The sequence below is a fragment of the Sorex araneus genome, chromosome 8 (genome assembly GCF_027595985.1).
Source record: "Sorex araneus isolate mSorAra2 chromosome 8, mSorAra2.pri, whole genome shotgun sequence".
Classification (NCBI taxonomy): domain Eukaryota; kingdom Metazoa; phylum Chordata; class Mammalia; order Eulipotyphla; family Soricidae; genus Sorex; species Sorex araneus.
Genome location: NC_073309.1, coordinates 13,826,716 through 13,854,217, shown reverse-complemented (window position 1 = coordinate 13,854,217; position 27,502 = coordinate 13,826,716). Strand labels below are relative to the sequence as shown.

At 47.0% G+C, this 27,502-nt stretch overlaps 1 protein-coding gene across 4 annotated transcripts in view; it reads right to left on the bottom strand.

Annotated features, from left to right (window-relative positions):
* Window positions 1-5,306: 5,306 nt before the first annotated feature.
* DYNC1LI2 (dynein cytoplasmic 1 light intermediate chain 2) overlaps window positions 5,307-27,502 on the bottom strand; it is a 31,297-nt gene continuing 9,101 nt past the window's right edge. Inside the window, exons 4-13 of one of the 4 annotated variants that reach the window (XM_004600621.2) lie at window positions 27,257-27,487; window positions 19,802-19,971; window positions 18,351-18,444; window positions 16,307-16,442; window positions 14,628-14,739; window positions 13,886-13,945; window positions 13,151-13,192; window positions 12,631-12,748; window positions 12,118-12,234; window positions 5,307-8,250 (exon numbers count right to left, since the gene is read on the bottom strand). In XM_004600621.2, the coding sequence (XP_004600678.1) occupies window positions 8,150-8,250; window positions 12,118-12,234; window positions 12,631-12,748; window positions 13,151-13,192; window positions 13,886-13,945; window positions 14,628-14,739; window positions 16,307-16,442; window positions 18,351-18,444; window positions 19,802-19,971; window positions 27,257-27,487 (1,181 nt within the window). In that variant the 3' untranslated portion in view covers window positions 5,307-8,149. The remainder of the gene's footprint in view (window positions 8,251-12,117; window positions 12,235-12,630; window positions 12,749-13,150; window positions 13,193-13,885; window positions 13,946-14,627; window positions 14,740-16,306; window positions 16,443-18,350; window positions 18,445-19,801; window positions 19,972-27,256; window positions 27,488-27,502) is intronic. The other 3 variants (XM_055145523.1, XM_055145525.1, XM_055145526.1) reach the window with 3 other exon arrangements.

Genomic DNA, 27,502 nt, shown 5'->3' with positions numbered 1-27,502 from the left:
TGGCTGCTTTCCAGGCAGGCTGCTGGGGTTCAGGGAGGACACGCGGCCTGTGCACAGGTCCTGGATGCCGACCCGGGTGCACCTGTGCCTGGGTTCTCAGCGTCTGTGCCAAGCCTGGCACTATTTTTGTTTTCTGTCCTGGGGCAAAGGCTCAAAGCCAGGAAATCCTCAGGCTCAAGTGTGGGCGAGAAGCGGCATGCAGGGGCAGGCCTGAGGCCGCCTTGGCAGCGGGTCATGGCAGAGGCATGTGCCCCATGGCCCCCCTTGCCCTGACCCTCCTTGTACCTCCCCCATCCTGCTGCCCAGGGAGTCCTAGGAGAAGCTGCTAGCCGCACCCCGCCTCCACTCCCTGATAAGCCCACCAGTGACAGCTGGGGATGTCGCTGGGCTCAGGAGGAGGAGGTGAGGGGGATCGGCGAGGCCACAGGGAAGGTCACAGGGACACAGGAACATGAACATGAACATGGGCCAAGCCTCCCAGGCACTTTCTGAGTTTTAGCTTCTCTCCTATCCTGCCGGGAGCCCATGAGGGGAAACTACACTGCCCCTTTTTCTTGGGGGGTTTGGGCGGGCCAGCACACCCAGCAGTGCTCTGGACTTTTGGCAACGTTGGGCCGGCTCAAGAAACCATGCAGTGCCATGGAGGGAACCGGGGTCACCACATGCAAGCAAGCACTTTAACCCCTGCAGTATTTCTTCGGTCCTGCATGTGAAGAGTGAGGCTGGCAGTGGGGCACCAGGGGTGTCCTAGAGTGGATGTTTGGTGTTGACAAACCCTGGCTGCCTGCTGGCCTGGGGGGGGGGCGCCCACGGCAAGAGGCTCTTGGGTCTGTTTTCAGGGCACAATACGACCGTTAGGGGGGCCTCTGAGCTGCCTGTCCTGTGCTTGCTCTCTGAGAAGGGCAAACAATGCAGCCCTCAGCTCGCGCGGCTAACGCCAGGCCAGCACTTGTTATAGCATTCTGAAGTGGGTCACCGGCGGATTCACAGTGACAGTGCCAAATATCTGAAATATCAAGGACAGATGAAAGGCGCCGCAGGCTGCTGACAGACATACCAAGGCACCCCACTCTCGACACCCCATTCCTGACATTACTGCCTCCCGTGGGGACCCTCTGACATGCCCAGATTCCTCTCTTCAGGCAGAAAAATCAGGAGCTTCACCTGAAGTTCACCTCTTGTTTGCCTACTTTCCAGGACTTTCAGAAGTTGATCAAGTGACGTTTGGGGGCGGGGGTGAGGCAAGGTGGAGCAGATGGAGGAGCCTGGTGATGTTTAGAAATGTTAATTCAGTTCTAGGCCAGGAACAGTCCCAGTGAAGTGTTCTAGAAAGATCTCATCCATAAAAATATCTCCATGTTCTCGTATTTATCTTGAGCCACTTGCCGCAGGCAATCGAGATAGAAACACTAACTGCTCACAGCACTGGGGCAAACGTTCCCTCTGCACATGCCGGAATTCCACAAGATTGAAAACACATGAACGCTCTGGCACCTCCCCACTGAAAACGCTGTTCAAGGTTGGGGACAGGACTTCATGACCTGTCAGCTTTCCCACACAGAACCCCAGCCCAGGACCCCCTGTACCCCAACCCGTCTCAGAGTCATCTCTCCCCGGAGGCTAGAGATATTCTGAGAGGGCATCTTCTCAGAGTAGCCGCTGTCCCACCTCTCCAGCCCAACATATACAGAAATTTCACTCTGCTCATTTATTTTTTTTATTTTCATTTTTTTGGGGGCCATATCCAGCTGTGCTTAAGGGTTACTCCTTGTGGTGCTCTGGGGACCATATGGGATGCCAGGGATCAAACACCAGGCTGGCTGTGTGCAAGGCAAGCAACAGTCTTTTTTTTTTTTTTGCTTTTTGGGTCACACCCAGTGATGCACAGGGGTTACTCCTGGCTCTGCACTCAGGAATTACTCCTGGCGGTGCTCAGGGGACCACATGGGATGCTGGGAATTGAACCCGGGTCGGCTGCGTGCAAGGCAAACGCCCTACCCGCTGTGTTATTGCTCCAGCCCTGCAAGCAACAGTATTACTGCTTTGGCTCTCAGATTGAACATTTTCAAATGGTGAATTTTATAGTGAATTATAAACCCCCATGACCCCCGTCACCCCCCAAAAAAAGGTGAGACAAAAAGACATCACTGGCTCAAGAGGATCTACTCACCAAAGATGGGGTGACTTGATCCCTGGGAAGAATTATTAGGTGATAACACTAATGGTGGTGGTGTCCTCGGCAGTGCTCAGAGCCATGCAGTGTGCCAGGAATTGAACCCAGGGCCTCAGACATACAAGGCATATGTTCTACCACTTGAGTGATATCCCTATTCCTGGATCAATCCTTCTGAATTAAAAGACAGGGACTGTTGAGGCACACAGAGGTTAAGCTGTTTGCATCACCAATAGACAAACTTAGTGACATGCTAAGTTTTCTACAATCTCACTTAAGCAGCGTTTTCAATCTGAATGTAATTACTAGATAACAAGAATGAGGTTTTCTGTAAAAACAACTGCCCCAGGCACATATACTACATTTCACTGTATCACTGTATCACTGTCATCCCGTTGTTCATTGATTTACTAGAGCGGCCACCAGTAATGTCTCTATTCCTCCCAGCCCTGAGAATTTAGCAGCCTCTCCTTACTCATCTTTCCCAATGATTGGAGGCTCTCTCAGGGTCAGGGGAATGAGACCTATTGTTACTGTTTTTGGCATATCGAATACGCCATGGGTAGCTTACCAGGCTCTGCCCGTGTGGCGGAATACTCTAGGTAGCTTGCCAGGCTCTCTGAGAGGTATAATATATATATACCTTTCCAGACTCTCTGAGAGTAATATATATATGATTATATATTATATATGATTTGTTGTATATTTGTTGCCTACTGTCTGAACTCCATCAAATATGGTATGGTAATTATGGAAAATAGGTAGGAAGTGTCATAAAGTGCAAGCCACACGGTCCAGAAAGCGGCCTGGAGCATGGTGGCAGTTGGGTAGTGGAGGTCGGCTGCTGGGTCCTTTGGGGCAGGGAGGGTTCTCACCTGCCCCCCCTCTGGGGCGCCCTGAGTGAAAACAGCCAGGCATGGAGTCCGGTGGCTTCATTTTATACTCCCATCCGGGAGGAGCAGCCGTTGAGATCATCTACTACATTTAGTAGTAAAAATGCCCTGTGGGTTTTTTTTGTTTTGTTTTTTTTTTTTTTTGCTTTTTGGGTCACACGCGGTGATGCTCAGGGCTGACTCCTGGCTCTGCACTCAAGAATCACTCCTGGCGGTGCTCAGGGGACCATATGGGATGCTGGAATTCGAACCCGGGTTGGCCTCGTGCAAAGCAAACGCCCTACCCGCTATGCTATCACTCCAGCCCCCAAAAAGCCCTGTGGTTTTTTTTTTGCTTTTGGGGTCACACCCGGCGATGCACAGGGGCCACTCCTGGCTCTGCACTCAGGAACCACTCCTGGCGGTGCTCAGGAGACCATCTGGGATGCTGGGATTTGAACCCGGGTTGGCCTCGTGCAAAGCAAACGCACTACCCACTATGCTATGGCTCCAGCCCCTGCCCTGTGGTTTTGTTTTTTTTTTTTCCTTTTTGGGTCACACCTGGCGATGCACAGGGGTTACTCCTGGCTCTGCACTCAGGAATTTCCCCTGGTCGTGCTTAGGGGACCATATGGGATGCTGGGATTTGAACCCGGGTCGGCCGTGTGCAAGGCAAACGCCCTACCCGCTGTGCTATCTCTCCAGCCCCTGCCCTGTGGTTTAATTCATTATTTTTTGTGCTATTTTTATGCTTGGGGAACCATGCGGTGCTAGGGATCAAATCTAGGCCTTCTGTAATTACTTAACCCAGTAAGCTACCTCTCTGGATCAAAATGTGTATATTTTAGTTTTTGAGTCACACTCTGCAGTGCTGAGGGCTTACTCCTGGCTCTGCTCAGGGAACGAGATGGGGTTCCAGGAATCAAACAGGTTGGCCATGTGCAAGGTAAGTGCTTTCTCTGCTATATTATCTCTCTGGCTCACAATAAAAAATATAAGAGCTGGTGATGTACTCAGCAATGGGGATGTAGAGCACTGGCTTTGCATCTATGAGGTCCTGTGTTTGATTGCCAGCACTATGAAAATTAACTATCTCTCCAGCCCAGCATATACATAGAATTCCAATATGATCATTATTTTTGTTTTGTTTTGGCGATAAGAGTGTTTCAGCTGAGAGGTGCCAAATGTTCATGTGTTTCCAATCTTGTGAAGTTCCTGTGTGTGAGAAGGGAACATTTTCCCTATGGTTAGCAGTTAACATAGTTAACTGTATTAACTATTAATACACACATAGTGGTGTTGGAGATTAAGCTAGGACTGGCCACATGCAAGGCAAACATCAACCTATGAACCATCACTCTGGCCCATAGTTGTTTTTTTTTTCCTTCTTTTTGGGTCATACCCAGCGATACACAGGGGTTACTCCTGGTGGGACCATATGGAATGCTGGGAATTGAACCAGGTCGGCCTTGTGCAAGGCAAACACCCTACCTGATTTGCTATCGCTTCACGCCCCCCAGAGTATAATTTCTTGAATGTATTTTCCTCTATCCCATTGAAGCAAGCAAAAAGCATTAATTACAGTACAGTTGCTTTGAAATTCCTCAATGAATCTCCAAGGTAAAAACCATTTAGCTAAAGTCTAGCTATCCAAAACAACAAAAAAAAATGTTTTTTCTTTTTGATGTGCCAAAACCCAATAGTGCTCAGAGCTTACTCCTGAAGGGACTCAGGAGGCCATATATGGTGCCGGGTGAATCCAGCTTGGCAGAATACAAGGCAAGTACTTTATCTGCTGTATTTTCTGGACCACAATAAAAAATCTGGGGCAGGGGATATAGGTCAGCAATGGGGATATAGAGCACTGGCTTTGCATCTATGCGGTCCTGTGTTTGGTTGCCAGCACCATAAAAATTAATTAAAGGGAGATAGCACCTTGGGTAAGGAGCTTGCTTTGAACATGGCTGTCCCTAATTTGATCCCTGGCATCTCCTATGGTCCCCCAAGCACTGTTAGAAATGATTCCTGAGTGCAGAGCCAGGAGTAATTACCCCTGAGTATTGCCAGGTGTGACCCAACACAAACTACATAAAAAATCCCAAACCCCATTGCACCATCTCTATACCTCAAAAGACCACAAAGCTGCGTTTATCAAAATTTCCGATGTCCTCACAGGAGAGAGGTCAACATTCTTAGCTAATATGATACCCGACTTCACGTGTCTTCAGCGAGATGATTTACCATAAAGAAAGTCACCAAAATTGTAAGCAGTTTGGACTCGTGTTTATTGAAGGCAGTAATCAGAGACATCTTCTTTGCCAGCACTAGAAAGCAAGGTTCCTAGGACTGCACACTGGGTACAGCCACACCCCTGGACTAAGGCTGGTGGGGAAATAGTCTGCAGTCCTAATTTTAAGTTAAAAACATGGATAAACTTAGTATAGACACAACAGTGAACTCCCACTTACAGCATCAACATTGTTAAGGTCATGACGTACACAGCAGTCACTTTTAATGTGTTAAATTAATAAAACACGGCGTCTTTAGCTTAAATACTGATTTTTAAATGCCAATCCAAAAAGAAAAAAAAAGAAGTGCAAACAAACAAAATTAAATAACTCTAGCAGCATACCCGTTGCATTTAGGAAAGACCAATTCATGGCCCCTTTCACGGTCACTTTAATGTTGGGCTTATTTCTTTATTTTTTTCATTTCAAAGACAAACAGAAGATGTCACTACTATAATTAATGTACATAGTCATAAAATTGTCTTTAACTGTCTACCACACAAGTGTACTCTGCAAATTAAATGGATTTTACTTTAAAAAGTAAAGGCTGTTTATTGGTTGGCCTTTGGCTCCAATGCTAGAAAACCCCAATATAACAACAAAAAAATCCTCCCCCCACCCTCCCCGAGAACACCCTGCAGCTCCCCGAATATGGTGAACTTTGGCAACCACTGAGCACAGGACATACCGCATCCATTTCTTGACACTAGGGGTATCACCTTGTCAGGAGAAAGGAAAGGTAAACTCTAAAAAGCCTTCCCTCACAAGACAGGTGTCTTAGCGTTTCATCAATTTTAGTACATTTCATGTTAATGGGGGAAAAAAGTGCTCATCAGTTTAAATGATTAAAAAAAAAAAGTCAAATCTGCATAAAAACTTAAAAATCACACTGTACCCCTCTTAGGCATGGGCCTTTCCAAGAACCCTTCCTTATTGGGGCAGCTGTTTGCCGTGTCCCCTCAGCTGCGGAAGACCCATCAGAGTGGCCACAAGCTGTATGGCATGTGTTGGTCACAACAAAGATATTCTGCAGTTTCCGGTCAATACCCGAACACTCTGGTCACTGGAGGCCACAATGCATCGGGGGAAAAGAAAACACACAGACAAGAAAACCTCCCCCAACTCAATTAAAAAGGGGGAAGAAAGTTTATCTTTGAAAATAAAACTGGCACCAAAAACATATTTTTCTGTTTGTCAGAAAGGCAAGTCAATACTCTGCATCCTCCTTAACAGTGTTCAGACCTTTACACAAAAGCAACTCAAGACAATGTAGGGTTGTGTTATGTAACAGTAAGTTAGGCTATGCCTGGCCCTATGTTAGTGGTCAGTCAATCTGGTATGTAAAAGCGCTGACACCGGGGAAGTTATTCTCAGACCCAGTAGAAATTCATACAAAAAGAATAAACGCCACATAAGTGGACTGTGGTTTTCCCCCCACTGGTTTGACAAAAAAATTTTTATATATTAAATTCATGGTAGTGTTTGCATTTGAATGTTCTATATCATACATAAAAACTAAAAGTGCCCTTTCAAATCAGTTATCACTTCCAGAACAGTGGTGTGACATGACAACAGGGATGAATAGGCCTGACTTGGAGACACCTGCAACTTAGTTCCACACAAGGAGAAATGCTACATTTCACAAAAACACAAGAGCAATGTTATTTCCATTTTCAATATAAAACAGTCGACACTTATTTGTCCATCTGATAGCACTGATCAGACTGGGGAGCCAGGATAAGACCCTTTTGCATCAACATAACTCTATGAAAGTTCCCCAGACCATAAGGCAGGGACTGGTGCAAGCCAATCAATCAGAGTGCAATTACTAAAAAAAAAAAAACTTCCCTCCAACTTTCTGTAGCACATTGAGTTATGGTCAAATAAGAGGATGATCACCATTGTCCATTAATAGGCCAACCAGTGGCCTGTAAAAAAGAAAAAATAATTAAAAAAACAAAAAATGAAGCAGAACTATTTAGAAAACACAATCCAAAGTAAACTAATTCGCAAGTGCTGACTTGCACATGCCACAGTGACTGTCCCATGAAGCACATGCAGGACCTCCCATGGGGACATAGTCCAGAGACAAGCAGGAGTCCAGGCAGCTGCCATCTCCCCGACCCTGGGCCAGCACCCCCTGACTCAGGCACCCCACACTTAATAGCTTTCTCCTCCGTTCAAGATGCACTCAGAAAAAGTCTAATTCAGATTCTCCTTAATGAGTACTTTGAAATGTTTCTGAATTTGTCTTAAAAATGATTCTTCAACTTCTCCTGAACGCACAGGATTCAGCACCCCTACCCATCGCCGCCTTCCTCCACTTCCTTCTCCTTTCGGCTCTCCCATCATTACTTTGCTCCTTCTCCTATCAGTCTTTCTCTTTCCTGAACTTTCTGCTACTTAATCTGCTTCCCAAGAACAAGTTAGTTTGCTAACACGACACTGGTCACACTAGCCACCACCTGGTCAATGATTTCTGGATCTCACTGACTTTGCCCTCAGGGAGAGCAGACCTCTTCCTTGGGCTACCTCCCTTCACAAGAAGCCCAGCGACACTCCTCCCCACGGCAACCACATGCCTGAGAGTCCAGGGTGATCCTTAACAAAGGGGTCTCACAGGTAACCTTCCTAAATGTGCATTCCACACTTGGACAAGCCAATGAAGTAGTTTTTTTGTTTTTTGTTTTTTAAATTCATCTCCCCTGCCCCCAAAAACTGATAGATAGCGTGTGCCATATCAGAAAAATCCTGGTCTTAGCAGATCAATATACATAGTTATTTGGTCATTTTACATATGCACTTTTAAAGGAGGATCAGGCTTCATTATCGGTTGAAGAGTTTGTTACTGTGGAGTCCGGTTTTCGAGTCATTCTATCCAATTCTTCCTGAACATTAGTCAACACAGTCTTTTGTCCTAAAAGAAAAAGAGGGAAAAAAAAAAGTTAAAAAAAGTCAGCAATGATGAATGGGAACAACAGAAAAGAATTTTTATAAATTTACTTTAAAAAAATTCCTGGCAGTGGGAAGAGGGGTTTAAAAGGAGCTCTGGGTTCCATTCCCAGCAGTTCACGGGCCCCGGCCACCGTGGGGAGTGGCTCTTGAACCCGACCAAATGCATGAGGACAGGCTAGCTACATGGTTCAGTGGAAAAGCCTTGAATATTGAAGTCCTGGGTTCAATCCCAAGCAACAATAAAACACTTCTGTGGCCAGAGATAAAACAGTAGTTAAGGTACTTGACTTGCATGTGGCCAACCCTGGTTTGATCCTTAGAACTACATACTACCCTGAGCCCTGCCACGAATGATCCCTGAGCAAAGAACCAAGAGTAAGCCATGAGCACTGGTGGGTATGCCCCACTCCCAGAAAAAGTTTGGGAGAACTGATCTCAGGCCACATACATGTGGATGAATGTGCTCTACTGCTGATGTCCATTCCCCACCCCCTGTTCTCAGTACAGAGTTATTAAGGGAACAGTGAAGGGGCAGATAGTACAGGGTTAAGGTTTTTGCCTTGTACGTGACTGACCCTGGTTTCAGCCCTCACAGTCCCAAGCAGTGAGCTGGGAGTAGTCATTCAGTACTGCTGGGTGTGGTCCAGAAATAAAACAATGTAAACAAAAAAAAAAGGGGACAATAAAAATATAAAAGACTAGTCATTTTGTGGTGGTGCTAACTTACGAAGAATAAAGGCAATCTTTTTTTCACTGCAACGATCAAGAGGAAACAGACTGCTGGCTGCGCCTGCCTGGAGAGGCCAACTGCCACACAACAGGGGGGCTTTCTGAGTGCCACAACCACCCCACCCTGTCTGTACTTGCACCCTCATTTCCTAAAGGTGGTAGAGGTCCCCTACTATCTGAAAGGCATCTGGAAAGGCCACTACCATAGAAGATTGTTTTTGAGTGTCCTGGACCCAAAAAGTAACCTACCAAACTGCACTAAATAGGAATGTACTACTATCAGATGGTGGTGGTGGGTCTAACTTTGGGCAGGAGGGCAGGCAGCACACTATTCTTTGACAAGATGTCTTTAAGACTGCAAAGACTGCCCGAATGAGTCAGTCCAAACATTTTAATCATATATGAAGTATGCTCCTTTCTTTTTGGCCATACCCAGCAATGCTCATGGCTTACAACTGGCTCTGCATTCAGGAATTACTCCTGGAAGTGCTCAAGGGACCATATGTATTGTTGAGGATCGGCCTGGGTTGGCTGCACTCAAGGCAAATGCCTTAGCTACTATACTCGTACTCTGGCCCCTTCCTATCTTTTATGTGGCTGAAGACAAGGGTGAAAAATAACCCCTACTGCCTGCCAGAGAATACCAGGCTGCAACTTGACTGGAGTGCTTTCCTGGGAGTCATTTTTTTTTTTTGAGGGGGTGTGGGTGGGCACGGGGGTGGGGGGTGGGGGTAGGGGTTAGGCTTTTGGGCCATACCCAGCAGTACTCAGGGACTACTCCTGGTTCTATGCGCCAGGTGATTCAGGGGACCAAAGGCAGTACCAGGGATCAACCAGAGTTGGCTACATACAAGGTGAGTGCCTTAACCCAGGCATTACTGCTCCGGCCTTGAAAAATTATTTTTGATTAGGAAACACCATTTAGGAAAAATTTGACTGATATACCTTAAAGGTAATGAAAAGTTAAAACCATGGAGCCTTAAAAATAATTTTAAGTGGGGGCTGGAGCGATAGCACAGTGGGTAGGGCGTTTGCCTTGCACGCGGCCGACCCGGCTTCGAATCCCAGCATCCCATATGGTCCCCTGAGCACTGCCAGGAGTAATTCCTGAGTGTAGAACCAGGAGTAACCCCTGTGCATCGCCGGGTGTGACGCAAGTAAATAAATAAATAAATAATTTTAAGTTGGGCCAAAATGACAATATAGGGATTAAGGTTATAAAAATCAAATGTAGGGTTGGAGCAGGTAGGGCGTTTGTCTTGCACACGACCGACCCGGGTTCGATTCCCAGCATCCCATATGGTCCCCTGAGCACCGCCAGGTGTGATTCCTGAATGCAGAGCCAAGAGTAACCCCTGTGCATTGCCAGGTGTGATCCAAAAAGCAAAAACCAAACAAACAAAAAAACCCAAATGTAACAGGGGCCGGAGCAATAATACAGTGGGTAGGTTGTTTATCTTGCACTTGGCCAACCCAGGTTCGATCCCTGGCATCCCATATGGTCCCCCCAAAATGCCAGGAGTAATTACTGAGTGCAGAGCCAGGGGTAACCTCTGAGCATTGTTGGGTGTGACCAATAAAGAAAAAAAAAAAGCTCATGCTAGCTGGGAAAACACATAATTCTCAAGGAATTTGACTGTTCTATCTTAGAGATCTCCAAGATCTAGACCTGTCCTAGCTGCTCATGTGGAAGAACAGAGGGTACACGGAGAGACTTGTGACGAAGAGGGAACTTCTGGGAGGAAGAAATGATGACCCTCCAGTCAAAATAGGCCAACAGGCTCACAATAAGACACGGGACACTGGAATGTACAAGGATCAGTTACGAGAGGGGTGGAGCAATATTACTGGGGTTAGGGCACTCGTCCTGCACACAGCCAACTGGGTTCCACCCCCAGTATCCCATATGGTCCCCCGAGCCCACCAGAAGTTACTCCTGAGTGCAGAGCCAGGAATAACCGAGTATTGCTGAGTGTGGGATGGGAGATGGCTCAAATGTCTAGAGCTCATGCAAAGCATGCAGCAGTCTGGGGTTTGATCCTCGACACCACATGGTTCCGCTGGATGTATCCCCTTCCCAAGTTCTTATAAAGTACCACAGAAAAAGAAATGTCAATGATATACATGACCCTGAATGGAGAAAACTCCAGCAGGACCATGTACCTGTGTTAAAATATACCTCAGTGGATGCAAAAGAATCCTGGAACTGAGCAGCTCGCTGCAGAGATGCCGCTGGACTTTCAGCCAGGCTCATTTCACCGGGGTGCCTCAGATGGGAGGAGGTATCGTCCCTCCACCTGCCCCCTAAGAATTCCAGCAGCCGCCAACTTCCAGAACCCAATGAGAAGCGCAGGTACATGGGTTCAGTGACAGCAAATTCCAGGCCTCAAGGGATAGGGGATGGGCCAGTCCCTCTCACCTCCTTGTCCCTATGGAACCCTGGAGGTCACGCCCACGAACTGCCTCCGGCTGCTATTTAAGCTCCTTAAAGGCCTTGATCCAAAGACACACAAAAGAATTTTGGAACTGAGCAGTTTGCTGCAGAGATTTCTCTAGACCCAAATTATCTAAAATTTTAGAATTCCAGGAATGTGCGGTAGCTCCTGTGACCATGCAACATTTTACGTTATTCATAACAAGCATTACAAAATAAATTATACAGCATCTGCCTTTTCCACACGTTTGAGTGGTGGCGGGAAAATTCAAAACAATGGTGGTGGGAAGGTGGAATGGTGGTGGGACTGGTGTCAAAATATTGAATGTAATCCATTATTGTGAACAACTTTATGAAAAGAAATTTTAAAAATATTTTAAAAAGAGGGACATGGCCTATATATACATATTATGTATGTATATATAATGTATATACTATATATATACTTCAGCTCACACAACCACATTTCTGAGACATGAATGGACCTAAATCCTATGCTCCACAGGCCATAGCTGGTGGTGTGGCAACTTCACTGCAGGGTACGGCTGAGTGGAGAGTGGTAAAGAGCCTCTTGCTTGGCTGTACAAGAAATAAGTCTGTGTGGGAGGGCCCAGTGTTCACCTTCCACCACTGTCCAACCGCCCAGCCCCGTGGGCCCCTCGGTACCTGACTTCTTGGCTGAGCTCTGCACTCCACCAGCACCCGGACTCCCAGGGGAGCCTGTTTTTTTACTCAATAAGCTGTTGAAGAAGCTGGCCAACACCCCTTCGCTTGCTGCGTTATCTAAAGAGACAGTAAGGGGGGAAGCATCAATTAAACTGTATGACTCAGATAAACAAGACCCCCAATTTTCTTTCAGCTTAGAACGACCCATTTGTAGCAACCGTCTACTAAACACATTTATTTAATGGGATTCTTTTTACATCATCACTGCAGAGGCCAATTAGGTGTTGTCACCATTGACCAGAATCTACATGGCCTGCTGAGGTCGCACACAGCCACGTGTGAGGGCCACCAACTCCAAGGAAGATCAAGCCTCGATCTCTGCTGTCCACGAGCCTCCAGATGGGGAGTTGGGAGCAGCCTTTCTTGAGGAGAAAGCCCAGCTGTCCCGAGTGGACAAGCTGCCCCCAGACCCTACAGCTAACCGAGACTGCTCTCCAGAGGCAGGATACATACTTTTGATGTTGGGGTCCGGTTTCTTTACTGATGTGCCTGGGGAGGCACTAGGCACACTGGCTGGCCCTCCCCGGCCCTGGGTTCTTGGGGAGCCAGAGGGTCCTCTTGCTGGAGATTCCTAAGTGAAAAAAAAAAAAGCCCAAGTCATACAGATGCATTAAAATAAAGGGAGACACCCACTCCAAATAGACAACCTAACTACTGTGTGGAAGTTCTTGGTCTAGGGAGCAGGTGGCAGGAACGGGAGTTTGCTTCAAGCTGGGTCCTTTTCTAGAGTTCAGTTTCTCCAAAGGCAGCAAGATCACAAAACCTGCTCGCTCTCATTCCCGGAGCTGCATTCCTTCATCTTTCAGACATTTCCTGAGTTCCTACTACATTCTTGATGCTAGACCTTTTCGGAGACCAAGTTCCCTTTGAAATACCGAAGTCCACACAAACACAAGCTCTCACAAATAAGGGTATGAAGTCTGAAGACACCCATGACATGGGGCCTTTACCCTGTTTAGTTTAAGGTACTCACGGAGGCTCTCGTGGGCGTGGCTGGCTGCTTGGCAAGGAGTGACTGCAAAGAGAGGGACACACTGGCCATTAACCAAGGCCTGTAAAGTGCACTAAAGGTCTGGAGAAGCGCTTACTTCCAAGAATTCCACTAGAGGGCACCATTAACAACCATCAAGTCAGTCACAGGTTTAAAACTATAAATACAAAAAACTGAAATTGAGCAATATGGTTAAAAACAAAAACACAAACACCTCCAAGTGACCAGTACAGAAGGGAGGAAAGGTTGGCAAAAGAACTGTCCACACACCTCCTGCGGCCCTGCCTGCACTCTCAGGATGACAGAGACCCAACTGGGGCACGCAGAGGGGAGACTGGACCTGCACGCCAGTCTGCCAGCGTGCGAAAAGGGCCTCTTCGCCTACAGCATAGACGCACCAGTCACCTACCATCCTGCAAAGGGCTCTTGGAACTGTGCTGAACAAAGGGAGGAAGGCTGGGGCACCCGGTAAACTCAACACAGGAAGTATGCCAGAAAAGAACATGTCCAGAGAAGGGGGAATTTAGGAAGGCAGAGCTGGGAAGAACTCTGCAAGGCAGACGGGGAGCTCCAGAGGCAGGTCCAGCTCCAAGCATCAGACAATCCTAGGCACAGGAGAGGCCTGGCCAAGACCCTAATGCAGCACGGTCTGTGACAGCCCAGGAGACTGGAAAACCATGTGTACGAGGCCTGCTCTGGCCTCCCGGGTCCTCTTACCTGTTGCTTCATCAGAAACACCTGCTCATCTTCTGCCGCCAACTCTTTCTCATGGACTAACTGTAAAGTTAAAACAACACTTGCTTATGGTCACAGGCCAAGAACCTCACATTATTAAATCCAGGGTGAAAGGTAAAATCCTGGGGGGCTCTAGAGGGCACGGCCCTGCCCGGTCAGCAGTTAAGCCTTTTTTTCCCCCTTTCTTTTCATCTAAGCTAAGCTGTCCTTGTCTGGTGCTGACCCTCTTCCAAGGCCACTCTTGGCCTGTGACCAACTGCCATTTTCAAGTCTGGCATTTTCAAGTTCTGCAGGCCTGCACAGGACAGGAGCAAGGGGAGAGACTAACAGCAGCCCAGAGGCAATGGTGGCAAATGGGAAATCCCACACAGCGCACGGGCACCCTGGCTTCAAGCCACAGCATTAACATAGTCCAGGTGACTTGAAAATAAGCTTCATAAAGGTCCTTGGATTCGCTTTAAAAAAACCAAAAATCCCAAACCAGTGCAATTTATAAGACCTGCTGCTTTTTTTGGGGGGGATGGAGTGGAGGGGAGGGTCACACCTGGTGATGTTTAGGGGTTACTCCTGGCCCTCAGGGATGCCAGAGATCGAGTCTGGGTCAGCCACGTGCAAGGCATACGGCCCTCCCTGCTGTACTCCAACTCAGGCCCCAACACCTGCTTCTTTACAGGCTTCTTTCCCATTACAAAAGCGACAACTCTGAACGGGAGGGTCCGGGTACCTTTCTCACAGGAGGCTTCACAATAAAGTCTTCATATGTATCTTCTGGTTTCACAGTTGTGAAATTTTCATGTAAAATAGCTACTTTCTTCTCATTGTCCCAGCCTGCAGGTCTGAAGGCAAGGGGACAGGGATTACCTTACTGGTCCCAGGGCTCTTCCACTCAGGGCACATTCTGGGTCAGGGAGGTGTCCTGGAGATACGGGCTGGCGTGTCACTTCAGCAGATAAGCTAGCACCTAATTCAGGCGTGGCCCATCAGAGTAGCACCCCAACTCCTGCTTCCTACCAAGCTCCTGGGGAGCAGTGCAGGTCAGGACTAGCCCCTGCTGACCCCACATGGGGGTTGGCAGGAAGCAGTCAGTCTGCCTAGAGGAGAGGGGCCCAGCAGGGGTCTGTCCTAACAGGGAGAGGATGCACAGAAGCACGGAGAGAACTCGGGATGAAATGCTTTCTCCTGGCTGGTGACACGGAGGCCACCTCCCTTTTCTAAAGAGCCTGCCTGAACATGGATACAGCCATTTCACAGTGTACCCTGGGTGTACTCTGGGCCAAGGGGGTTCCAGGAGCTGTGTCAATCTTGGGCCCCAAACCAGAGTGACATGGGATCCCTGAAGGCTCCTCCATGGAGCTGGCCAGCACTGAGTCCCATTATGTTAATCGACAGTCTGAGGGAGCAACTGGGAAATGCCCAATACTTCACCTCTGGAAAGTACTAAACTCTTGGTGGAATCGGGGTGCCAAGGATCGAACCTGGGTCAGCTACATGTGAGGTAAGCGCCCTATCCACTGCACTGTCTCTCCTGTCCCAGGTTTCTCTGGTCCCTAGCAAAAATGGTTACAAGTACCCTCCTGGTACCCCTAGCAGCCTGACTATGTTTCTGTTGAGTGTGTGTGGTGCTTTAGCTCCCATGTTTTATTTGGGGAGTCAGTGACTGTCCTGGATAGGCTCAGATACCCGAGTTTGTGTTCACCCTTGCTGGAAAAGGGTGAATGTTTGTAACACACAGATAAAGGATGACCTGTGGTCTCTGGGTGACCCTGTGAGAGTCGAGCGATGCTTGGGCTCTAATATCCTTCCTCTTGACTTAAAAGAGAATTTCAGTTGGGCTAGAGATGTGGCTCAGTTGCTAAGCACTCGCCTCACGTGGAAACTGAGCTCTGTCCTGAGTTCAATTTTCAGAGCACCACCTGGCACTCAAAATCCAAAAAAGTGAATTAGGATTGTTCATTCAACAGATACTGAGAGACACCTGTGCTTCAATAGAAGCCATTGGGGACCTCCAAAGCTTTATTCCTGACACTTCCACTTTCTCCCAATGCTTCAACAGAAGACATTGTGATCCTCTAAGCAGTTTGCTACCCTTCCACTTCTGCCCCAGCCAGTTTTCTAGCAAACCGGCTGAACAAGCGAGAAGAGTTGGCTCGCTCATATCCTGTCGGCCTGTTCTCAATGAAGGTAGTGCCTCTCACCTCATCCCACCCAGTTTCTTCACCTGGAGGGAGAAAAGTCATCAATCTGGAAGGGAGCAAGAGAGGAAAGCTGAGTGCAGCTATCACTAGGAGGCCCTGCCCAAGCTGAACCTGTGAGAAATAAAGGTATCTTATTAGGAGGGATAAAATATAAAAGCAAATGTGTCATAAAGACAAGAGTCTGAAAGTACTGACAATGAAAACTCACATAAAAACTGCATCCTTTTCCACAACTAAGGCAGGAGTGGCAAAGTGGAAACCGTATGTTTTATGAACAATGTACTTATACAACAAGTCCAGGTTTTTCTCTTCCTTCACTGATGTGTAAATCAAGGCAGCTCCATCTAATCAATCTGCTTAAGGAAAACCACTACAGGAGGAAACAAAACGTACATACAAACACAACCCCCTAAGTACCACTTAATACACAATAAATATTGAGTTAAAAACTTAAATCTAAAAGATTAAATACATAACAAAGTTTAAATCTAAAACGGTAATAATAGTCGATGATCAGGTCAAAAGCATAAAACATGTAGTTCATTTAAAAATATGTATGGGCTCAAGCGATAGTACAGCAGTTAGAGCATTTGCCTTGCACGCGGCTGACCCGAGTTCAACCTTCAGCATCCCATACGGTCCTCCGAACACCGCCAAGAATAATTCCTGAGTGCAAAGCCAGGAATGACCCCTGTGCATCACTGGGTGTGACCCAAAAAAATAAATAAATAAGAATATGGAAATGGTTGTCTTGACCTTGACCTTAAGCTGTTCCCCAAACAGTTGATGGCTTAAAGGCTAGCCCAGAAAAAGTGCCTCAGGTATCCAAACTGCCTGGATTCCTTTTCAAGCATGTGTTCATGTGGGATCAAATTTATCACTGAGCATGTCTTTCCCGAGACACAAGAACCTACAGATGTGAGGACCTTCCATTGGACTGGACAAGCTAAGAGCTCCAAAGGAAGTGACAGGAACCCACTAGAGGGCGTCTGACTTCAACTACTAAGACAGTAACACAAAGCACCTCTCTGTGAATGGCCAAATCACCAACGTATAGGGAATGATCCACTGAAAAAGATACATTTACAATTAGCCATTTTGGGGGCAAAAATATAAAGTTTAAAAGGTTTCCAGAGGGGCCGGAGCGATAGCACAGCGGGTAGGGCGTTTGCCTTGCACGCGGCCGACCCGGGTTCGATCCCCGGCATCCCATATGGTCCCCCAAGCACTGCCAGGAGTAATTCCTGAGTGCAAAGCCAGGAGTAACCCCTGAGCATCGCTGGGTGTGACCCAAAAAGCAAAAAAAATAAAAATAAAATAAAAAAAATAAAAGGTTTCCAGAGAAGAGAGATAAGGCAGGTAAGGTGCTGCCCTGCACGTGGCTGACCCAAGATCAATCCAGGTCTCCGAAGTTCCACCAGGAGTGATCTCTAAGCACAGAGCCACGAGTAAGCCCTGAGCACAGCTGGCGTGGTCCCCAAATAAAAATAAAAAGATTTCAAGGGCAAGAGTGGTGGACAGGGGCTAAGCATGTGCCATGCATGCAGTCAACCCAGGTTTGACCCCGAGCAGATGATTCCCCGCCAAGGACTGCTGGGTGTGGACCTGGGGGTCCCCAGAAAATCTCTGGCACCACAGGGTCCAAGCAGCACACCCAGATCTCTGCACTGAACCACTAGCTGATTGTGCAAGACTCACTGGGAGGTCGTGAGGGCTCCTGAGCAGTGTTTAGGAGGCATCCCTGCTCAAAAAAGTTTTTCAAGATATGATCAAACAGTCATCAGTTTTCTTTTTACCCTGGTAGCTTATCAAATATACAGCATTTAAAAATAGTAATAAAAATGAAAAAAATGGGCTAGAGTTCAGCAGATAAGGAACTTGCCGTGTTCATACCTGACCCAAGTTTGATCCCCAGCACCGCATATGGTCCCCTAAAACTCATCAGGAGCGACTCCTGAGTGTAGAGCCAGGAGTAAGCCCTGAGCGCAGCCAGGTATGGCAGCAACACCCTGACCCCGTCCCCCCAAAAAAAGAGGAAAAAAAAAAGTGATCAAAGTAGACACAAGTTACTAAGTCTAAAATTCCAACAAAGCACAAAAATAGTAAAGACAATTTCTCCCTGGCAGAAAACTATTCTGAATTCAGGAAGTACTCGCGCTTCTTTTGAAAGATGCTCCATTTGGAGTGCAGTCAGGATCAACACGAAGAGAGGGGAGCTCGTGAGCCCAGCCCGACACACGCCCCAAGGATACACTGGAGGCAGAACCTCCGAAGGTGTGACTGGATGAAGTCAAAGTGCTCCTCCCTGTAATCGTGCTCCTTCTCCAGGACACTCACCGCATCACACTGCAGGGAAGACAAAGAGAAATGAATCAACTTTTTGCCATTTGCTTGATGAGGATGGAAGGGGCATCTTCTTCAGGAAATAGGAATAGCTCTCAGGACACTAGAGCCAAAGACCAGAACACTAATTACATAAACATGGGGGGAAAGCAAAGGGAGTTTGCTCCCCTCCCCCGCCCCTTTCATTCTGGGTCTCTCTTTTCTTATCTGTCAAGTGGGAGTATGAGAGGCCTGAACACCTCTCACAGTCACATCAGAAACAGCCACTGGGGGTGACAGTCCACTGCCTGCATTTCAGGTCTCCATTCTCAGAGATGGGAAGGGTCACCCTGCAGCTGGGTACACCATGGCTTGGACTAGGAATCAAGTACTTCTGAAACCCCAAATGTTTTTAAAACATTTTCAAAATGTTTTGTTTTTAATGTAACATATACAAATCCATTTCTCTAACTTAGATTCCCATCTCATGTCTGCAGGGAATAATCTTAAGCTCTGAGTTCTATTTTTAATTTAAAAAAATTTTATTTTGTTTTTGCACCACACCGAATGGTGCTCAGGGCTTACTTACTCCTGGGTCTTTGCTGAGGGGTCACTCCTGACAGGGCTTAGGGGATCACAGGGGTTGCTGGGAAGTGAACCTATGTTGGTCAGGTGCAAGGCAAGTTCCCTGCCCACTGTACTCTCTCCAGCCCGTTTTTCTAGGTTCCTTTCTGAAAAGGAACAGCAAACTTTAGAGATCAAAGCCAAACTAATCCGATAATAATAGAATTCCTTTTTGCCATCAGTTTGAAGGGTAACTGGTTTACACCGCCTTAAGAATACACATGGACTAGAGAGACAGTACAGGGTTAAAGGCACTTGCCCCAGTCCACTCCCTGGTGCTGAAGATGGTCCTTCAAGCGCCACCAGGAGTAGACTCCTAATCATAGAGCCAGGAGCACTGCCAGGTTAGGGCCCCAAGCCCAAATCACCTCATTTGCCTTCCACACCCCTCAAAAAACTGTCTTGGGCTGGGAATGTGCCTTAAGTGGCAGAGGACATGTGTTGAATGCGTGAGGCCCTGTGATCACCAGCACAGAGAAAAAAAAAAAATACTGTTCCTAATTCTGAGTTTGAATCAATGAAAATCACCCAGGGCATCAGCAAACTGATCACCCCATGTTATCAGCAGTGATAATAAATAACAGTATTTTCTATCCTAAAAAACTCAATGTACCTTAATGAATCCAGATTAAGCCCAATTTTCAACAAGCCCAATTCAAAAAGTCTTTAGAAGGTACCTAATCAAAGCTTCTTACACTTTCAGAATTTGAGTGTTCACAGCCAAACCCAGCCAAGCTTACAATTCCGTGGCACACACCTTTGTGCATACCACCAACACGGGGATCCCCAGGTTATGTGTTAGCACACTGTCACCAAGAGGCAGGGCTACGTTTTCCTCGTCAGGTCCTGAGGCGAGAGGGCCCCTTCTCTGGGGGGAACCTTGAGAACCTTCTTCAGGTTCAATATAGTCTTGAAAATCTTTCATATCTATAGAAGGAAAAAGAAAATCCATATTCACACAAATATAAACACAAGATTTAAAAAATCAAGCAGGCAGTAACAAGCCCCAAACAAACTTTCCTATCACACCTTAATGCAATACAAGGTTGTAAACTGGTAATGCAAAATGTCAGCTCTGTCGGGCACTCTGAGCAACATGGTTGGAGAGACAGAATTTGGCTGCTTCAGCCACAAGCCTGATTCCATCCCTAGAACCACATATGGTTCCCTGAATACCAAGCCAAGAACAGCTCTTAAACTCTATTAGATGTAGCACCAAAACCAGAAGACAGAAAACACACACACACACACACACACACACACACACACACACACACAAAAACCAAACCCACTTCAGAGCAACAAAGATAGCTTCAATCATATTCATTTCTTAACAAGCTGGTTCTCTTTTGGGGGCCACTGGCGATGGGGTGGTGGGCAGGCAGGTAGGGTAAGGGACCCTCTAGTACCTGTGATCATCCACCACCACACACACAGCAGCAATCTGAGCTATCGCCCTGGTCCCCTATAAGCAGATATAAAGAACTCCATGGATTCAAGAGTTTCTTCTATAAAAATGTTATTTTTCTTATGTATCTTGCATATTCAAAATTGAATAATTGAGGTAACTGGACAGAGGTAACTAGAAATAGATATAACCTGAAATGCAAGAAATAGCACATCAGAAATATTCAGTAAAACTGTAATGTTCTGAATTCTCCCCCCCCCCTATTTTTGGAGGGAGGGGCTCCCATACAATTGCTCAGTGGACTTGAAAGTCATTCCCAGTAATACTTGACTACCAAGGCTGGATAATTCAATATGTAATACGTGGCCAGGTTTGAACTCAGGTGAGTAAGGCATGTGTCCCTGATCGGAGAAGGCCTCACACCACCTAAACTCTTACAAGAATACACCACCACTTCCAAATAGCCGAGCTACGTAAGCACTGAGGAGTGAGGCTGGACCCAGACAGCAAGATCTGAGTTTGCACATAATCCTTACTCTTGTGAACTCAGTCTCAGCTGTGGGGAACTCTGAATCACAAGTGCAGTCCATAGATTTGTTCCTGTCTAACATGAAAACGGTCAGTGATACAATGTCCCCCCTTTGACACATACAGCCACTCCTTCAGCCAAGGGCACAACTCCCAGGAGGGCGCTCGAGCTGAAAGTGGTGCATGGGTTTAGTTAAGAGTCTTCATGACCCAGTGTGCTGCACTTGGCAGCATTCAAGTGTGCGAGGTATGAACACAGCTGGGAAGCTCTGGGTTAGATTATTCTCTGTCTAAAGATGACTTAGGGGTCAGAGAGAATGCATGGAAGTCAGGCTCTTGCCTCGCATCATAAGGCCAACCCCGGTTTGACCCCTAGCACCACGTGCTCTCCTGAGTACTACCAGGAGAAACCCTAAGCACATAGCCAGGTATGGATTCAAACCAATCCCCAAACCCTTCCTCCCCAAAAAAGGAGAAAGACATTATTTAATCATGCCTATCCAACAATAATAATGAGGGTATGGTGCTGCCAGCAGGTAAGCCTGTACCTGGGGAGTGAGTGCATCAGTAGCCTGATGGTGCCTTCAGGCTTCCTATTACCCCAAAATTGCCACTGTGCCTCTGGCCGGACTCAACAACTTGGGGTCAAGTTTACCAAGAAAATTAATGGCCAAAAGTTAGGTATGTGGGAGCCATGCCCACAAACCACCGCCAGCTCATTTGTTGGCCTTATTTCAGAGACCCATAAATCTTGGCCAGGGCCCGACAACTGCTTGCTTCCACAATCCAAAATCTCTACCATACCCCCGGTCTGACCCCACCGTCTCAGGACAGACTTCACCAAGATATAGTCTGCTGAAAATTCGGGTATGCGGGTTCTGTGCATACAGCCTAAAATCTCCAGGCTTTCTTGGGGTCAGGTTGGGCTACCTCCCCCCACCTCCCTGTCCTTCTGGAAGCCTCGGCAGTAACATCCACACCCCAAAGCAGCCACCCAGTTGAAAAGCTACTCCAGCCTTACTGTCCCAATAAAAGTACCGAATGCCCTGAATAAACACCATGACCTCTTAGCACTATACTGCAAACCATAATGGACAAAAGGAAGAGGAGAGAAAGAGCAAGAAGGAAAGTGCCTCCCATAGAGGGAGGCTGGGGGTTAGAGGGTGGGGTGTTGGGTGATGGTGGTAAGGAAACAAGGGACATTTGTGGCGGGAAATATACACTCACAGAGGGATGGGTGCTGGATCACTGTATGACTGAAACCCAATTATGAACAGCTTTGTAATGGTCTATCTCACGGATATTCAATTAAAAAAATTAAAAATAAAAAGTAATGTAGAGTTCATGTCCAATTTAATCAGCTTAATCAATGGCTGAATAAATAGCAGTACTCCCACATTAAAAAAAAATAAGGACGCTCATTTAAAAAAATATAACACAAAACTCAGCTTTTCTAAAAAACTCAGCATTTTGGAAAATAACATTTAGTGAAAAATAAGAATCAAAACCAAATGAAGACTGTGGTGTGTAGCACGGATACCAAATGTGCACAACCCTCAATGGACACACCCATACTTTTGTCATTTTCATCTATAGCGTAGGACCTTATGTAGGGACCATCAGCCTCCTTAGCATCAGATCAGAGCAGGTAGCAGAGGAAGGAAAGTGAAGTTCCTCCCATGCCCACTGTAGCCTCTTTCTTATCTTTCCTTCCCATCTCCGCAGTCACCCACTGGCTGCATATTCCTGAGAAGGCCCTAGAGACAGCACCTCATCTTTATCCTCCATATAAGCATGAAGTCCAGAACAGAGGCAGGAATAACAAAACCAACCTTTACTATGGCACCCCCTTCTGGCAGCACTGGAGGTTGCTTTGCCTATACCAGCTGCCTTCAACTCAGCTGAGCAGCTGCCGTAGGCTCAGGTGCCCTGGAGAATATGAACCTGAGAGAATACCCTCCACCCCAGAGCGAGGTCTATCATTCAGTGGCTATCAATGCAGCAGGCTGATGGCAGAATTGGACTGGAGACTAGCTGAGTAGCAGCTCTTGACTCTTTCACCCTGTAACTAGAGTCCGCTGTGTCTGGAGAGAGGAGGCCTCTGAGTAAGAAAGAGGCTGGCCACTGCCTTATTAAAAGCCTGGACAAAGACTCTCCTACAACCTGCAACACAAAGGCGTGACTGCCATTTCAAACCACCACTCCTTTCCTGAGGCAGCAGAGTAAAAACAAGAAGCCCCTGGGAGATGAACCAGAAGGACAGACATGTAGTTCTAGCACTTGCTAGATGCCCGCCAGCTCCCTCTCCCTCGCCTCCCTCCTACCCTCGGAATACCTGGCCACACAACCACATCTGCAGCCTCCTCAGGAAGGGGGCAGACATGTGTCCTTCTCCCACTGTTCTTTCTTCTTCCTCCCTGCTGCTGCCAGGACCGGGAGCTGAAGGCTAGAGCTCCAGTTGGCAAGAGGAAGAGCACCACACCCTCGATGGGGAGAGGACGGTGCAGGAAGCAGAAAGGAGCCTTGAGCTGTTTTCCAGGCTGAAGTGCCTCCCTGTGGATTTCACTCACACCTCAGTCCTGCGCAAGCCAATCATCTCAGTTTTGTGTCACATGCAGCAAGTCTCACCCTAAGTGACACAGACACCAATGGCGAAGACCACAAAGTAAATCAGTGTGTCACGGGAATATAAGCTTCCCAGGGCAGGTGCACTGTCTGTGGCACTGATCTCAAAGCCTAGACTAGGGCCTGATGTTCCCGGTCTGGGAGAGAACAATATCCATAGTACGATCTTTCTCTTTCTCTCTTGGGTGGTAGAGGTGATGGGGAGGTGGGGGGGGGGGTAGGATTTGAATCATATCCAGCGATGCTCTTGGCATTGCTCGAGGACCATATGTGGTACTGGGGATGGAAACAGGGTTGTCCAGGGCTGGGGCAATAGTACAGGTAAGGTACTTGCTGCCTTGCACGTGGCTGACCTGGGTGTGATCCTCAGCATCCCATAAGGTGCCTGGAGCACCACCAGGAGTAATTCCTAAATGCTGAACCAGGAATACCTCTGAGCATCGATGGGTGTGAGCCACACGCCCCCAAAAGAAAAAGGGTTGTCCACATGTAAGGCAAGTACCTTACCCACAGTACTTTCTCTCCAGCCCCCATCTTTATTTTTTTTTTTTTGGTTTTAGGCCATTCCTGACGATGCTCAGAAGCTACTCCCAGCTTAGTACTTGCAGGGTCACTTCTGGTGGTGCTGGGAACTGAACTGAGCCAAACATATCCTCCAGCCTTTTGAGCTACTTCTCCAGCCTACCATTTCTCTTATTCAGTTTTCTCAATTTGGGGGGCTCGTTTCGGGGCTGCACCCAACAGTGCTCAGGGCTTACTCCTGGCTCTGCACTAAGGGATCATTCCTGGTGGGCTCCAGGGAACACATAAAATGCCATGGATCAAACTAGGTTGGCTGCATGCCAAGCAAGCACTTGGCATGTAGCAGCCTGCTGTAGTACTGCTCCAGCACTTTTCAATTTTTTAAAATAAGGTTGTAATGTTAAAAAAAAATAGGTTCAGAAGTTGAAATCCCCAGTGCACTCACCCACTAATCTGGGTCTGATGTTTAAACACACAGTGGAAGAAAAACAGCTCTTGAGTCTCAGAACTATTCTGGGAAGCTGTCTTCAAGGTCTCTATTTCAGGGGAAAAAGAGGCATTATCTAGAAAGGTCAATGGTTGAAGACAGATGAGCCGGGCAGCATAACAATTACTGCAGCACACAAGTAGGTGCCTGAGAAAACACACGTGCACAGCAAGTAAAGAATCTGATGAGAGGGACCAGAGCAATAGTACAGTGGGTAGGGTGTTTGCCTTGCATGCGGCAGACCTGGGTTTGATCCCCAGCATCCCATATGGTTCCCCCAGTACCGCCAGAAGTAATTTCTGAATGCAGAGCCAGGAGTAACCCCTGAGCATTGCTGGGTGTGACCCAAAAAGCAAAAGAATCTGATGAGAGATGGTCTGTTTTAGTTAATGTGAAACCCTCGCCCTAACCCTAAGATGCAGTTGGGACAGAAAGCCATACAGCAAGCAGCCTGATTTGAAAAAGTACTGTAAAATTTTTGAACTCTTTGGCAGGAAGTGTGACAATCCTGTGTGCCATGCCCCAGAAGTCCTGATTAATTCACTAAAGGCAATGATGTCATCCCGTGGAAATAAATAAACCGGCTGAGGGAAGCCTGCCACAGCCAAGGCTGCCGCTGCCACGGCTCCCGCCCCTGCCCCTCCCATTTCCCTGGCAAGTGGACAGAAGCTGACGTAAGTGCACTGGAGCAAGGGAAAAGAAAAACAAGCTTCTAAACCACTCGGAGGGTAGAAACAAAAACAAACTTCCTGTATACCGAGAGCATTTTGACTTGGATGCCATCAAGTTTAAAAGGGCTTTTCATTTTAGTGACAAAAGTAAACAAATAACCTCTTATTTCCTAAAATCTTATTTGCTAGATTCCAAAAAGAATTAATATGAGCAAAAGATTTGTCTGAAAATTTTGTCTGTGTATAATGCTGGGGACCAAAACGCAGAGCTCACACTTGCAAGGTAAACTCTCCTGCTCTTCTGCGGAGTCACATCCCTGCCTAAATTATTGTTTTGTTTTGGGGGGCTGGGGAGGGTTGGTTCTGGGGCCACACCCAGTAATGCTTAGGGCTCATTCCTAGCTTTGCACTCAGGAATTACTCCTGGCGGTGCCCAAGGGATCAGATGGGATGCTATGGTTCAAACCCAGGTTGGCACTGATCAAGGCAAATGCCCTACCTACTGTGCTACAGCTCTGGCCCAACTTAGGACTTCTTTGAACTGCCAACTAATGACTCTCAATGGTCCAGAGGAGTTCCAGGACTAAGGACACAAGTTGCAGAAACCATAGTTAAGTCTCTACACTCATTAAATGTAGCAGAGAGTAACATAACAGTAAAAGAGATACACAGGAACTGTTCACATTCTGGGGAGTTGAGGAAAGAATCCTTATTTTATTATTATTTTGGAGGGGAAGAGGTTTGAGCCACCCCTTGCAGCACCTTCAGGGGAACAGTATGTGGTGGTGGTGGTGGGAGGAGAAAATTGAAGTAGGGTGTCAATCACAGGCAAAGCACAAACACCTTACCAGTGCACTCTCTTTGGCCCAAGAACCTTTATTTTAATTAATTAAATTTTGGGTTTTGGGCCACACCTAGTGGTGCTCAGGGTTTACTCTTGGCTCTGCACTCAGCGATCACTCCTGGCTCTGGTGACCTTATGGGGTGTGGATCAAACCCAGGTCAGCTGCATGAAAGGCAAACACCCTATCTGCTGTACTATCACTATGGCCCTAGAATGCTTATTTTAAAAAGAGAACTAATAAAGATAAGGAATTCCTTCCTTTCAGCTATGACACTTAAAGATTACCTGGAATACATTCTAACTACTGAATTTACAAGAACAACTGAAATAAACAGTGAACAAAAAACAAACACCCTACATGGGAAGCTTTATGGGATTTTGACACTGTACTAGTATTTAGAACCACACGAAGAGACCAGTGAGTTGGCATGGTGCAGTAGCAATGCAAGTGTAAAACAATACTATTGGTGCTACTATACAAATTAAATTTAAAAAAAAAAAGGGATTAAAAACTACAGACACAAAAATCTCTGAGAACTGTGAATTTTGCAAATGAAAACTATTTTAGAGGGGCTGGAGTGATAGCACAGCGGGTAGGGCGTTTGCCTTGCACGCGGCTGACCCAGGTTCGAATCCCAGCATCCCATATGTTCCCCTGAGCACCACCAGGGGTAATTCCTGAGTGCATGAGCCAGGAATGACCCCTGTGCATTGCCGGGTGTGACCCAAAAAGAAAAAAAAAAAAAAGAAAACAAACTATTTTAGAGGCTAGGGAGATTGCTGAAAGGGGCTGCTGCTCAGGCCCAGGATGTGTGAGGCCTCAAAGGAGAGGGCCTCCCCTGAGCATCACTGGACACGGTCCTGATGGTCCCCGGCAGTGACAGACCCGAGCAGCACTGAATCAGAAGGCCAGAGCACCTAAACTTGAGCACACGATGCTGGGCCAAATATCTGAGCATGGCCCTCAGGCTCCTCAGAAAAGGTAGAGAGACTGTTCTCTCTCTCTCTCTCTCTCTCTCTCTCTCTCTCTCTCTCTCTCTCTCTCACACACACACACACACACACACACACACACAAAAAAAAAAAAAAAAAGGAAAAGAAAGAAAAGGAAGCTATATTTTACTTACACTTTCGTTCCAGCTCCCTCATTTCCTCTGGTGGAATTTTCATTTTATCAATGTGCTCACGTAAAACACTAGCCCATTTCTGTAGTGATTCCATCACAGTCCAGGGCCTAGACATGTCTGCCACAAAAATGACCAGGGTCTCTGGTAAGGATTCAGCAGTAACTGCAAACTTCAGCAGGCCTTTGTGGTACAGGTCTCCATCCAGAATCCACACATTACAGCGCGTGTGATCTAAAGGGAAAAAAG